This window comes from Urocitellus parryii, chromosome 6 (assembly GCF_045843805.1).
Source record: "Urocitellus parryii isolate mUroPar1 chromosome 6, mUroPar1.hap1, whole genome shotgun sequence".
NCBI classification, from domain to species: domain Eukaryota; kingdom Metazoa; phylum Chordata; class Mammalia; order Rodentia; family Sciuridae; genus Urocitellus; species Urocitellus parryii.
In genome coordinates, this window is record NC_135536.1 from 120,654,029 (window position 1) to 120,668,848 (window position 14,820).

Consider the following 14,820-nt stretch of genomic DNA (forward strand, 5'->3'; position numbering starts at 1 on the left):
GAGGGTGTGGAAAATACATATAACCCATGGGAAGGGCTTTCCTAAGGCAGAGGGACTGGCAAGTACATAGGTCACGTGATGAAAAGGGCTTGATGGGTTCGAGGACCACCAGAAGACTCATTTGGATGAATAGTGAGGAAGGGAGCACTTGATATGAAAGGTGACAGTGGAGCCAGAAGCTAGGATGCCTCATAAGCCAGTTGAAGAATTTAACATTTACTGAACAAGATGCGAAGAAGTCATTGGAGAGCTTTGGGCAGAGAAGTAGCACAATCTTTTTTTTTAAAAAAATATTTTTTTAGTTGTAGATGGATGTAATGCCTTTATTTTTATGTTTAGTGCTGAGGATCAAACCCAGAGCCTCACACATGCGAGGTGAGCACTCTACTACTAAGCTACAGCCCCAGCCCAGAAGTAGCACAATTTTTAACATTTAGAAAGGATTCCTCTGGCTGTTGTTGAGAATTGATTATGGGAGAGGAAGTGGAAGTAGAGAGACCAGTTAGGAGGCTGTTGCTATTGTTCAAATGAGAGACAATGGACCAGATCATCCCTGGTCCCCTTAGTGGTAAATGGCTGGATTCTGGCTATCCAGAATGGGGTCAACAGGGTTTATTGATTCACTTTTCCATCTGTCTTTAATTCCAGGTGCAACAAGATTGAGGGTCATTTAAAGATGTAGAACCGATCTTTATTTGTAGATTATATATATATTTGTGAATTTGCCTACTCTTGGAAATACTTGCAGTGCTTTTGCAGTCATTTGTGGACATATGCAGATTAGTGAAAAAGTCTGGGAAGCCTGAAGAATACATTCCTAGACGAGTCTAATAAGGCAACACTTCTAGTTTCAGCTCATACTTTTATGAGTGTTCCGACGGTCTCTCTTGTACCATATTTTTTGCATTATTGTGCCTTTTATTGGTGATTTCACAGTTTAAAATGGTCCTCACGTATTGTGCTATTATTGAGTGTTCCCAAGAACATGAAGGCTGTGCTATGCCTTATTAATACGTTCAGATATAGCTGTTGGCAGGGAATTATGCTAAAGAATCAACAGTATGTATCAAATAAGGTGTCTTAAGTAGAAACACATTAAAAAGGAATGAATTGATCAACTGATGAAAATGCTGTCACCAGTGGCTATAGAACCTATCCCAATATTTCCCTTAGGTACAACGGTTCAGTATTTGTTAATTCAGCATCTGTGGTGATTTTATAGAACATATAACTCTCAAGAACAATGAAAATCAGCTATATAAATTACAGTGAATTAATTTAGACAGTTCAAAAGTGGATCATCCAAGAGCTCAGAAATGCCTTTTAGACTGCGCAGAAAACTGCAATTACTTTTTTTTTTTTTTGACATTGATAGACTTTTATTTTATTCATTTATTTCTATGTGGTACTGAGAATCGAATGCAGTGCCTTATACACATTAGGCAAGTGCTCTACCACTGAGCCACAACCCCAGTCCCCAAAATTGCAACTATTACTCCCTAAATACACTTAGGAGCCTTTAGGCTGGAAGCCCATACATGGTAGTGTAACCACTATGGAGCAAAGGGAAGCTCACTGAACTGGTTCTCACCCAGGATGCCAATGGAATTACCCCTGGGGACTTTAAATTTAGGTATATGTAAGAATCACCTGATGTGTTTGTTAAAATGGATTACCATGCACCCCCAGACACTTTAATTCAGTAGGTCTGGATGTCAGAATTTGCATTTCTAGGTGACACTGAAGCTGTCTGTCCAGGAATTACACTTGAAATAAGACCACTCTATATCACTTGTATCAAGTCATAGAAACTTAAGTGAATGGGCTGAGCAAAGCCCAGCAATGGAACTCCCTTCAGCCAAAACAAAACTGTTCTTATCTCTTGGTTCCACTTTTCCTGTGTGGCTTTAATTTCTCCCATTCCATCTTCCATATGGCTTGGGCTATGACTCTGTGCAGTCCTAACTGCAGGATCCTATACATTCTTTCTTCATGTGTATACATCAGTGCTGGCTTTGCTCAGCGCTCTCATTCATTCTCTAACCCATCTCTGGAGACAGAAATGATGGACAGCATAAAGGGATATGCCCCACCTTTGTGAAAGGAATGTAAACCACAGCGTACATAGCCTGAGGAAGGTAAGAGCCTTATCAATCCTGTTGTTTTTAACAATTATCGCTACAGATAACTTTTTCCTTCACCATCTCCGTTCTTTTCAAGTTTTATTCCAAAAAAAAGTGTGAAATTTAAGATGTCCATAAAGAATAATCATCATTACAACAAAGTATTCAATTGAGCAGAAATGACAAAGACCCAATTCAGTATGGAATGTCCTATTTCCCCACCTGCACAAGTTTTTGAAAAAGCCTTCTCAGGTGGAAGAGTAGAACAGCCTTTACACTGAAATGGTGCCCCAAATGGGTTATAAAATCCCTGGTTCTATTTGTCCTTTTCTTTCTGTTCTTTTTCTTTCTTCTCACGCTCAGCTTTAGCTTCTTCTTCCTCATGTTTTTTGATCAACTGCTCCACTTCCTTTTGTTTGAGAACTCTGATCACCGTCTTTCCATTCTCTCTTGTAAGTGTGGCAATTTCCACTAAAAAACAAACACAAACACAAACATTTGTATCAGAGGCAGGTACACTCAGCAAATAACTTAACATATGTAAGCCTCAATTCACTACTTTACCATGTTTTATGGTTAATGATTCCTGGATACTTTTACAGGAAGAAAATACCTTTGGTCTTAATAATATTTTAATCACGATTTTTACTTAAACATCTTCCCTCTTTTAACCCATCCCAACTTTTTAGCAACCATTATGTTGTTCCCTTAGTAAAGTACAGTCATCCAGTGGCTTGAGAGGCTGAGGCAGGAGGATTGAGAGTTCAAAGACAGCCTCAACCATTTAGCAAGCCCCTAAGCAAATTACGAAGATCCTGACTCAAGATAAAATATAAAAAAAAGGCTGAGGATGTGTCTCAGTGGTTAAGCATCCCTGGTGCCAAACTAACAAAAACAAAACAAATACCAACAACAAAAAAACAGCTATTCTAGCTGGCCTGCTATTAGTTTGCTGACCAGAAAGAACCACAATCTCCTTGTTAGAACCCCTGAATGCTAAGCTGGAATCTTCAACCAATGATAACACTTTTTATGGAATTTTCAAACCTCTTTTCAAAATAACGGTATGAAAAACGGCTTCTATGGCTCTGGGCAAGGGAAACACACTGATACATATAGCGGAAAGAGTATTTGTGTAGGGGAAATTGACTAGGGCCTCTCTGAAATTAGATGACAACAGACGTCAGTCTATAGATAATGGCATTTTCTAAGAAACACAGGGAGCTAAGTGTACTACATTAAATCAATGTTAATCAACCACAATTTTGGGAAAAATTTTTATGTCATACAACTTAAGTTGAATAAAGTGAAATTATTAACATGAGTTTAACATAAGAGTTTAAAAGACCCAGAAAAATACAACAGGGTACCATGACTGATGCAAGTGCTCTATCTCTCGTAAAGTATATCATAACCCTGTAGAAATACATGTAGTTTATCACATACACACACAGAAGCATAGATATCACTACCAAGAGGTCTTGATATGATTACTATTAACTAAATTAGCATGGAGCAGGGTCTCTGAATTATGAGTACTGGGAACATTCTAGCTCAGGTCATTAAGCCCAGCATGCAGTGTGGCATTATGGCTTCAAAAGTTATCAATGCTCATTCTGATCTTTGTCAAGTCACTTAACCCTAGTCATGGCACCCCAGTGTCCTCGTTTAGGAAACAGGTATAAAGCTACCTAACTTATAATGGTGCTGCTTCTATGAATTAAGCAACAGGTAAAATGCCTAATACCAACAGCTACTCAATCAGTTCCCCTCACTCAAGCAGACAAATGAAAGAGGACATGTGTTACCTTTTTCAGCAGACAGTTTACTAACATCCATGGTCTTATTTAGCACTTTGATAGCTAAAGCAAGTGCTGACTTCAAGGTCATTTCTCCTTCTTTGTAGTCTTGTTTCAACATTGACACAGCTGCCTATAAAACAAGAATATATAGAATTTTAAGTTTTTACGTTTTTTCTTTTTTTTTTTAGGAATATGGATTGGTCTAGAAGAATGTTTGACTATTTTTTTGAGATGGGAGTCTCAAAATTTTTTTGAGGTGTTGCCTAGGCTGATCTCGAACTCCTAAAGTGATCCCATGTGCTCAGCCTCTGAAGTGCTGGGACTACAGGTGTATACCACCACACCCGGCTTAATGCCTGCCTTTTAAATGGCACTACAACCAGTATAAACAATTTGGATGGCAGGAAGGGTAGACCTGAGATGGGGTAACAAGAGAGGATACTGATGCTCTGTCAAGGGAGTTTTCTTTTTTTTTTTTAGGGGGGATCAAAGTCAGGGCCTCACACATGGTAGGTAAGTGCTCTACCGAGTTATATCCCTTGCTCCCCTAAGGGAATTTTTAATCTAGGTCCTCCGTTAACAAAGGAGTCCATCCTAGAACTTAGAGGGTAGTGAATAAAGGTATGAAAAATAATGTATCTTTATTTTCACAAATTTTAATTTAAAACTAGCATTTAATTATAAATGAAGGCAACAAACTCCAATATATTAGCAGTATCTGCAACTTTGTCACCAACAGAAATCATAGATAGCTATAACAACCTTGATGTGGTATGGAACTATCTTAAAATACTGTTCATCTTTACTTCAAAAATTATGATAGTTATTAGATCTTTTTCTAGCTTTTACACACCACAAAAATACTCACAGCGCTATTATTTCCAATGCAGGTGGCTTTCCATCCCCCATAATTTCCACTAGGATCACTTTGATAGAGTTGGAAACCATAGTGCTTATCCCAGCCAATGTACAGCAACGAAACACCAAAGGGACGTTTTCCTTTAACAAAGAAGAAAAAGCCAAACATCAACAATCTAAATTTGGTATCACTATAGTTACTAGAGCTCAGAGAATGTGGCTGAATGCTTTTCTGTGAAGTTAAGCATTCATTAACTGCTCCATGTTCTGGCTATCAGAGATAAGCTCAATCACAAATTCCACTTTTGTTTCTAGGATTTGGACATAGCCAGGAGAGGAAGTAAGGACATACACCAGTGCTGAATTTCATTATTATGTAAAAAGAATTTGTTTCCAAATTGGAAAATGTTATTTTGGACTTTCAATATATTATTAATAAAATATATAATCTACATGGTAGAAGCAGGCTTGCTCAAGATGCAGGAATTATGGACTGATGATTTTCAATTTCCTTTTACTACCTTGAAAAGGTTATTACTTATAATGTTTTAAATTTTCAGAATAACAATTCTAAAAAGTTCAGTACCTCCAAACTGTGTATAAGCTTGTTTGATATCACACAGTGCAGTAACCAACTGCTCACAAGGAATTGGCTCCTGATATTGTAATAAATACCTAGGATAAAAAGATTGGCATATTAATAGTTTTTTTTTTTTTTCTAAAACACATAAAATCTAAGGAAAATACCCTGTGGAAAAAAAATATATGCCATAGAGACAACATAATAGTCACTTATAATTTGAAGAGGAGGAGGGGGGAAACTTGTTAACATCCTATTATCTTTATAATAAATGACATTTTATAAATTTGATTTAAAAAAACTATAATTTCAGGCTGTGACTGTAGCTCAGTAGTAGAGTACCTGCCTAGCACATGTGAGGCACAGGGTTTGATCCTCAGCACAACATAAAAATAAATAAATAAAATAAAGGTATTATGGAAAAAAAACCTGTCATTTTCAATTAATAGACTTTTAGTGACTAATCTTTGCAAAAGTGAGTTTTCCTTAGAAACATTAAACTAACTTCTATATCATTAGTTATGCTATTATTCCATACCTTTGAGCAATGAGCCTCAGTTCATTAGTCAGAACATTAGCATCAGAAGTTATGCCTGCCACACTGCAAGCCATGTCCCTTGAAGGAAAAAAAAAAAAAAAGATAGTGATCTATAAGCGGGGATATTAAGAAGCACCAAGTCTTATTAGAAATCTTCCATGTTTGCTTCACAGTCTCTATGCCCTTCTGAAAAAAAACACAGAGATTTTATCTTTATAGGAGACATTTACTTGACATCATTCAACAAGAAAGTTCTCTTACCTCCCAAGGGCTGGCTTGTTGGGAGTGAGGATGAAAAAGCAAAAGGGCAGAGAAGTTCACAAACTGAAGTTCAAGGCTAGGCTCTTCCTGGAGGTACATTTTCTTTACTTTACCTATTCCCTGAGGGCTACCCTGTTACCACTGTCATTATATCTCACCATCCTGCAAGCTGCTGAGTGGGCCTAAAAAGTGGCTCTATGGAGAAATGACACTACCTCAGATAAGTGTAGCAAAAGGCCTGACCAGGTGGCTGGGGTTGTAGCTCAATGGCAGAGCACTTGCCTAGCATGTGTGAGGCACTGGTTTCAATCTTTTGTACCACATAAAAATAAAACAAACAACAAAGGCATGTTGTCCATGTACAACTACAAAAACAAAACAAAACAAAAAAAAACAGTCTGACCAGCATTTAATAGGCCCACTGCTGAAGAGAATCTTTTTAACAATCAGTTCTCCACTAATTGCAAAGTTCTGCACAACCAAATTGAATAGAGACCTCATAGGGTGTGCAAACAGTATAACTAAACTGGGCATATGCCTATAATCTCTGCAATTCAGGAGGCTGAGGCAGGAGGATCACAAGTTCAAGACTAGTCTCAGCAACTTAGCAAAACCCTGTCACAATTTTTTTTTTTTTTTTTTTTAATTTAAAAACCGTGGGAAGGTGCTGGAAATGTAGCTCAATGGCAAAGCACCCCTGGGTTTAATCCCTAGTACTGCAAAAAAAAAAAAAAAAAAAAAGAAGTAGTTAAAATACTCAAATATTCTCAGACTTCCAGGAGACCTGTTCTTTGGTAAAGATTTACTATAATTTAACAAAATCCCTCAGTAGATATTCCAAATAATACTTTGAGGATCTGCTATATACCAGATACTGTGCTAGTTCATTTCATTCATTTTAATTTGTTTTATCAGACTTCTACAACCATTCTAAAAGGCTATGAAGCCCTAAGAAATTAAATAATTGATGCAAGGTCACATTGCTTGTATGGGGTTGGAGCCTGGATTTGTTCCCAAATCTCTGTTACTACTAAACCTATACTTTTATAACTATACTATGCTGTTTTCCCACTAAATGTTTAGCTCTGTACTTTAAACAAATAACACATGGAACTGGACCTCAAAGTAGTTTCAAGCAAAATGAAGTAAAAGCACACATTTTTACAAGTAAAAATAAACTGTTAAATTCTACTAATGTCACATGAAGAACCTTTCAAAATAAGCAGATCTCATTTATGTGAGAAAGTGATGGTTAAAACTCTTCTCTAAGATCTCACTTACTCATTGAGTTTATAAATTTTTTCAGAAAAAAAGACTTCATCAAGAAGCTTGTGGATGTTGCGTCTCTCTGCTGCAAGCAAAACACCATCATTTGCTAAAATTCCCAAACAGGTTCCTGCATGTCCAATAGCTTCCATGGCATATTCAACTTGATATAAGCGACCTACAAAACACAAGCAGAGGGGCTGGGGTTGTGGCTCAGTAGTAGAGCACTTGCCTAGCACATGTGAGGCACTGGGTTCAATAAATGAATAAAATAAAAGCCCATCAACATCTAAAAAATATTAAAAAAAACAAAACCAAAACAAAACAAAAAAACAAAAACCCCACAAAACACAAGAGGAGAGAAGCCAAGACTCTCCTCTGTGTTCCTGTATACTGTTCCAAGAGAAATCAGAAATGACACTAGTAGGCTACAAGCAATGGTCCTATTTTTACTCTTCCATAATGCATATGCAATCAGGCTAGTGACCACAATTAATTCACAAGTACAAAAAGCATGAACTTAGTAATTCCAAAAATGTTTGTAGCTGGGGATGGTGGTGCATGCCTATAATCCCAGTATCTCAGGAGACTGAGGCAGAAGGATTGTGAGTTCAAAGCCAAGGCCTAACTAAGCAACTCAGTGGTTGAGTGCCCCTGGGTTCATTCTCCAGTATCAAAAAAAAAAAAAAAAAAAAAAAAATTTTGTAGAGTTTTTTTTTTCCTTAAAATTTTAACACTTAAGTCTTTACTTGAGGCAGATTAAGAAATTTCTATTTACCTTCTGGAGAAAATATAGTGGTCCTGGAGTCATATCTTCGAGACTGCAAAGGAAAAACATATAAGTGATTCCTATCTGCTGCAGGTAACCCAATTCCTCCAAGCCCACAAATCATTTTATAAAATGTATCCTGGTGCACAAAGTTCAGTGTGTGGGAAGAAGCTGTTATAAGGAATAAGTCACTATCCCATCTCTTTTTCCATTTCAATTACCACATGTAATTCTGTAAATTGAGTACAAGCTTCAACACGCAATAGTTTACTGGCATGTTTTATTAACTCACCATGGTTTCTGAACTTTATATAATTCCTGTAAAAATAAAATAGAATCATCATTAAAAAAATTCATAATTTAAAGATGCATTTTCTCACTTTCAAAATCTGTCTTATTCACTCTCTTCATTCAGCTAACATTTGTTGTGTACTTGCAAAGAGCCAGATACCATGCCAAATGCTGGAACACCAAGATATGCAATACCAATCCCTGGCAGTCAGGAAAGAGGAACAGACATTGATTATAACGTGGAAAAGGCAGTGAGAAACCTGGCTGGTGGTGCACCCCTGTAAACCCACTAGTTCAGGAGACTGAGGCAGGAGGATCGAAAGTTCAAAGCCAGCCTTAGCAACTTAGGCCCTATCTCGGGGCTGGGGCTGTAGCTCATTGGTAGAAGCACTGGGTTCTATCCTCAGCACCACATAAAAATAAATAAAGATACTGTGTCCAACTACCACAAATAAATAAATACATACATACATAAATAAATAAAGGCCGGGGATGTGATTCAGTGGTTAGGTGCCCTTGGGCTCAATCCCTGGGATAGAAAAAAGCAGAGTGAGTAGGAATCAGAATGGAGGGAAAACATTTTTTTGGAGACACTGATACAGAAAGTAAGAATAAATTAGAGATGGGGGAAGCAGAAACAAGTTGAAAACCCTCAGGTCTAAGAACAGGGAAAGGAAGAAGGGAAAGGCGTTCCTGGAAGAGGAGAAAGCATGAGCAAAGGATACCAAAGGCAGAAAGCTCAATGGGCAAGATGTAAATTGCTCAAGTTGGACACCGGGTTCTGAACTTGGGGGTGGGTATGGTAATCTTGGGCATCATTTCAATCCTCACCAAAGACAACACTGGGGTGCGTGATTTAGTAGAAAAACTAACCTCAGAATCCAAAGCCCGTATTCCCGGAATATTAGGAATTAAGACTGGAAAAGTAAGCAGGTATCTCAAGGGCCCACGTAAAAACTGAATTTTGTCTCTTAATTAAGTAGGCTCCACCGAATGATTAAGAGTCGCAAAGCCACAGGAACTGACAGGCAGTTTAGAAAGACATGAGGCTGGTGAGAGGCTGAAGGCAGGGTAACTAGTCAGGTGTGCCGTTCCAATAGGCAGGTGCATGGGAAGAGTGGTCCAGACAAGAGCAGACAGGAGGTCGCAAAGACAGAAGACCTGCCGGGGGGCGGGATCAAGATCACCGAGCCTGACGCCGGGTAAAGCACGAGTTTGAGGTCACCGGCACATCCAATAGCGCTTTCACGTACTGTACGCAGGGGACCAAAGCCGCACAGACCACTACGACCTGCCCACCTGCGCCCGGTGCCCTGCACTGTCCCGCGGCCCCGGCCCAGGGCCGGGTAACCCGACGGCGGCCGGCGGGGGCCAGTCCCGGACCAGACCGTCACCGAGGCCGAGGAGGCGGGTGCAGAGTCATCGTGCCCACAGTTCCTCAGCAGCGGCTGACGGCGGAGACCCGCTATCTTTACGCTCACAACCCCCACCCAACGGACAGCGACCAGGCTTCCGCCGACCACCGGGGACCAAGGCTCACCAGAGAGAAGACACTGAAGAGGGGAGATCTACAGAGACGGAAATAGTCTCGGGGAGAACTACCACCGTCTCACGGCGTCCGCTGCGAATATGGCCCCCGCGCGTGCGCAGAGCAGCAAGGGGCGGGGCGGTAAGGATGCGGAAGTCCTCCTGGAGGCGGGGCGAGAACTGGTGCCCAGGAGAAACTGAGATTTGCTGCAGGTCGGCTCAGGCTGGTGTCTTCCGCGGCGCTGGGGCGAATTGTGCAGCGTGGAAGGCGGGCTGGCGACCCCCGCCTAAGGATCAAGTGGAATTATAGCGGATTTCCCCTTACGCTTTGTTTTCATTTTTACTTTCTCCTCTTTACCACTGTTGGTGGACCTAGGATAAGTATTAATGTGGACTTGCTACCCACCATTCCAGCCCTTTTCCCCACAATTGTCTCAACCAAATCAGAATTTACCCTTCGTTCTGTTACGGTCCCCCTTCTAAAATCTGGTTTCCACTTTTATTATTAATATATGAACTTTTTGACATATAAAGCAAATTGTATTGGGAATCACACCTATGGGACAACTTTCACTTTCATTTTTATCTCCCCCCACCAACCTAGTTTAAAGGAGAGCCCTACCATCACCAGATATACACAGCATATCTTTGCTGAATTTGTCATGTTTTCTAGTTTATATTGTTGCCAAAATTTCAGTCCTTTTTCCTGATGCCAATCCAATGAGGAGGACATGGTTTTGAGAAAAAGGAAAAAGGTGGTTTATTGTTTTGCTAACAAAGGAGAAACCCGGGACTCTCAAAGGCAGTGATTCTGCCCATCATCAGGAACAGGGGGCTTTTTTAAAAGAGGCACTTCAAAGGCTACATTCCAGGTGTTCTCTATTGGAGTTGTGATTCATCTGTTAATTTGGGAGATGGTCATTTCTGAGATCTTCTGGTAGTATCCCCAAGGTCTGAGTTACTTCATTCCTATGGTGGGTGTGTACACAAGGACAGATTAACTCTGACTAGGATGGAGAAGAAAGGTAATCCTGTTCTCCCCTTCCCCCAAGATTAGCAGGGGGAGAGGAAGAGAATGAAACATGTCTACTTAAAGAAATAAGTTGGAGGGGCAGAGCAGCAAGGTTTATAGTCAAAGCATAAAGTGGACCATTATTACAGTACGTTCATTATCTTACACTGTTACAGTATGTTCATATCCTTTCCATCCTTTTACTTATCCAGCTTCATCCCTACTATACATGTTTAGGCTTTTGGGGGATAGTAGGTTGACTATGTAGTTATTTCAGTCCATTGGACAGGGACTTTGTCCTTTATAGGTAGGCTGTGTAAAATTATTGGTCTGGGCTTTGAAAAGGAGGTAGAAATGAGTTACATTTGGAGGTCTCTTCTGTCATCTCTATTTTTCTAACATGGTGGGGGGTAAGCCAAGGCAAAGTGGTAAAGGGAACATCCAGACAGGTGCTCCAAAAGCACCCTCAAGTGTCACAATTTATGGCACCTCTGACAGCGATGCATGCCATCTTAGTTCAGGCTGCAGAATTCAGCAAATACTGAGTGAGAGGGAGGATTTCTTAGGTCAGAAGAAAGGGTCAGTTGAAATTAAAGTGCATAAGAATGAATCTGACAAGTTTCAGTGACAGAGTAGTTCAGTATGGCCTAAATGGAGGAGAAAATATAGTAAATAAAGGACAAAAGACATTTGAGGGAAGACATTTGAGGATCACAAGTTTGAGGCCAGCTTATAGAGTCCCTTCAATGTCAGAGTCTTTTTTTTAGAGAATTTTTTAATATTTATTTTTTAGTTTTCAGTGGACACAACATCTTTATTTTTATATGGTGCTGAGGATCGAACCCAGGGCCCTGTGCATGCCAGGCAACCGTGCTACCACTTGAGCCACACCCCCAGCCCAATGTCAGAGTCTTAAAAAAAAAAAATTTTCCCCCTTCTCAGAAACAGGAGGAGAGGATAAATGTTTCAGGATGATGAGGGCTTAAGATATCCCATCCCACACATTTCTTTCACAATGCCATTGATAGTTCCCATTGACAGGGTCCATGTCACCCATCTGGGAAGCAGGATGAGCTTGTGACAATAATGGAAGTGATATCATTTGACATGAGAGTAGTTAAAAAATAACATAATTTATTTTTTTCTTTGGGGAGGGTTCTTATTAGAACCCAGACTCTATGCCATGAAGAAGCAAAGACCATCTGGAGAGGCATTTGGCCAATTGCACATGAGGTGCCAGCATTACTAGCCACATGGGTAATCATTCCTCCAGAATCACAGTTCCTAGTGATTGAGTTTCTCACAAGCATTAAAGCTCTCCCAGCCTAAGCCCCAGACATCAGGGAGCAGAAGCAAGCTATCCCAAGGTTCATCTGAATTCATGCCCCCACAGAAACAATAAGATAATAAAATTATCATTGTTTGAAGTCACTAAGTTTTTAGTTGAATTGTTACACAGCAATATATGTAACCAGAATTCTTATCTGGCATTAACTTAAAGGATGTAAGCTGGGAAACTAATGATAAGAAAACCAGACTATAAAGCTATTGCAGTCATCCTCTCTAGGATAAAAGTCTGAATAGAAAAAGACATGCAAAAGCAAGGAATGTTCCAGACATTTGGCATTGATTTCTAAATCCCAAACTGGATTTTCTCTTTGGTTGAAAAGATGAGGGCCTAGGACTTGTAGAAATGTGTACATTCTTGCACTTCATTCAATACATATTTACTGGGGATCTGCTAGGGAAAGGCATGGTGCTAGGTTCTAAAGATGATATGAACTAAATTTTATTCAATTTATGCCACTGTATTAAGATTCTCTAGAGAAATAGAACCAACAGGACAGACAGATCTGAGGGAATTTATTATGGAAAGTTACATGGGAACTTATTATTTTAAGACAGAGGCCAAGAAATCCCACCATACTCCATGTGCAAGCTGGAGAACCAGGAAAGCCAGTGGTATAATTCAGTGTGAGTCCGATGGCCTGAGAACCAGGGGAGTTGATGATATAACTTTCAGTTTGAGACCAAAGGCCTGAAAACCAGGGTGGGGGGGAGCTGTGGTATAAGTCCTGGAGTCTGAAGGCGAAGAACTTGGAATGTATATGTCCATGGGCAAGAAAAGATGGAATGCCAGCTCCAGATGAGACTGAATTCATCTTGCCTCTGCCTTTTTGTTCTATATGGGCCTCCAAATGATTAGATGATGCTTACCCACATTGGTGAGAAGAGATCTTCCTTTTTCAGTCCACTGATTCAACTGTCAATCTCTTCCAGAAATACCCTCTCAGACATACCCCAAATTAATGCTGTCTGGGTATCCCTTAACCCAGTCAAACTGATACTTAAAATTAACCATCACAGCCAATGAAGAATGTATAAACTACATGGAATTGATTGATTAGACATAAGCTAGAACAAACTCCAAATAGTAAATTATCAACATAATGCAGCATTATTTAAAAACTGAAATAGTGGTCAGCAATATTTTCACTAGGATTCAGTGAAAGAATGTTAGTAAGAGCAATCAAGAGGAAAATCTGCAGGATTTTGTTATATAACAGGATGAACACAGGACTAGGAGTAAAATCAAAGTTTCAGTCTATTTTTCTGGTCCCCAATTTCTTCAGTGGTCAGATCAGATAAAAACCACAATCCCTTAAGTTTGAGAAGCGTAAGTGCTTTCATGTGAATGATCTCATTTGTTCCTCTTAACACATGTTGGGGAAGGTAGAGGTAGGGGCTGAGATGGAGAGACCAGAGAGAAGGGAAAAAGTAGAGTATGCTCTATTGAATCCTGTAGCGATTAGGAACATAGGCTATATCAGAAAGACCTGATGTAAGCTGTGGGTCTCTTTGACTAAATTAATTCAACTTCTTAAGCCCTTATTTCCTTATCTGGAAACAGGAATTCATCATAACAATATTTCCTTCATGGACTAGTTATGAAGATTAAATGATAAAGTGCATGTAAAATACTTAGTGCTCATTAAATATTGGCTTATATTATATCTTGTTAAAAACTTAATGAGGCAGGGCCGAGTGCAGTGGTACACACCTGTAATCTCAGCTACTTGAGAGGCTGAGCAGGAGGATCACAAGTTTGAGGCCAGCTTCAGAAACTTAGCAAGACTCTCTCTTAAAAAATATAAAGGGCTGGAGATACAGCTCAGTGGTAGAGTGCCCCTGGGTTTAATTTCTGGTATCTTTTCTCTGTCTCTCTCTCTCTCACACACACACACTTCAAATGCACATAGTTAAAAGTGAACTGATCCGTTTCATCAATTCATTAACAGATCAATTCATTTTTAATTATGTAGTCACAAAGAGATCCCAGATTCATAGGACTTGGCAGTTTCAAACCAGATTTCTTCTACTGCTTTCTGGCCCATGTCAAACATTTGCTGTAAATGCTTCCACCCAGTTTTTGCAGTAATCATGAGATACTCTTTATTCTCTGGGTGTAGCTGGCAAGAGTATGCAGCCATGACAAGTGACTGACAAAATCGACTACATACAAGTAAAAACAAAGCACTCCTCTCTACAGCTGTCAGTGGGATTATACTTTCAAACCCTGCAAGAATGTGACCTCCTACTTGTATAGGATTCTTGCTTTCAATCATCATGTACATGATGGTGATTGCCACTTCAAACACATAGTAGCCATAGCTCATGTCTCCAAAGTCTAAAATCCCAGATACTTGATATACAGCATCTCCAAAGGCTGACTTGCTGGACTCTACTAAAATGTTATGGTCGTTAAGATCGCCATGATTGATACCTGAAAGTA

The 14,820-nt window shown here is 39.6% G+C and overlaps 2 protein-coding genes across 3 annotated transcripts in view; both read right to left on the bottom strand.

Annotated features, from left to right (window-relative positions):
- Nucleotides 1-2,368: 2,368 nt before the first annotated feature.
- Nucleotides 2,369-10,132, bottom strand: Psma4 (proteasome 20S subunit alpha 4). Its single transcript, XM_077799485.1, has 9 exons — nt 10,029-10,132; nt 8,490-8,515; nt 8,207-8,249; nt 7,444-7,606; nt 5,902-5,979; nt 5,370-5,458; nt 4,794-4,924; nt 3,932-4,055; nt 2,369-2,594 (listed from the first exon to the last, which is right to left on the bottom strand). The coding sequence occupies exons 2-9, from the start codon at nt 8,490-8,492 to the stop codon at nt 2,440-2,442; spliced, it is 786 nt and encodes a 261-aa protein (XP_077655611.1). The 5' UTR covers nt 8,493-8,515; nt 10,029-10,132; the 3' UTR covers nt 2,369-2,439.
- An 829-nt stretch (nt 10,133-10,961) lies between these two features.
- The window catches only part of Hykk (hydroxylysine kinase), a 28,358-nt gene continuing 24,499 nt past the window's right edge, over nt 10,962-14,820 (bottom strand). The window contains exon 5 of one of the 2 annotated variants that reach the window (XM_026400583.2): nt 10,962-10,984. In XM_026400583.2, the coding sequence (XP_026256368.2) occupies nt 10,983-10,984 (2 nt within the window). In that variant the 3' untranslated portion in view covers nt 10,962-10,982. Of the gene's footprint in view, nt 10,985-12,943; nt 14,812-14,820 lie in introns of those variants that run through there. The other variant, XM_026400581.2, reaches the window with a different exon arrangement.

Bases quoted from the DNA above. Each gene is read 5' to 3' on its own strand.
- Psma4 (XM_077799485.1), bottom strand. The intron at 5,980-7,443 runs GTAAGTGAGATC...TTTTCCTTCAAG, and splicing joins AAAATTTATAAACTCAATGA to GGACATGGCTTGCAGTGTGG. The intron at 2,595-3,931 runs GTAACACATGTC...TTTGTTTTTTAG, and splicing joins TAAACTGTCTGCTGAAAAAG to TGGAAATTGCCACACTTACA.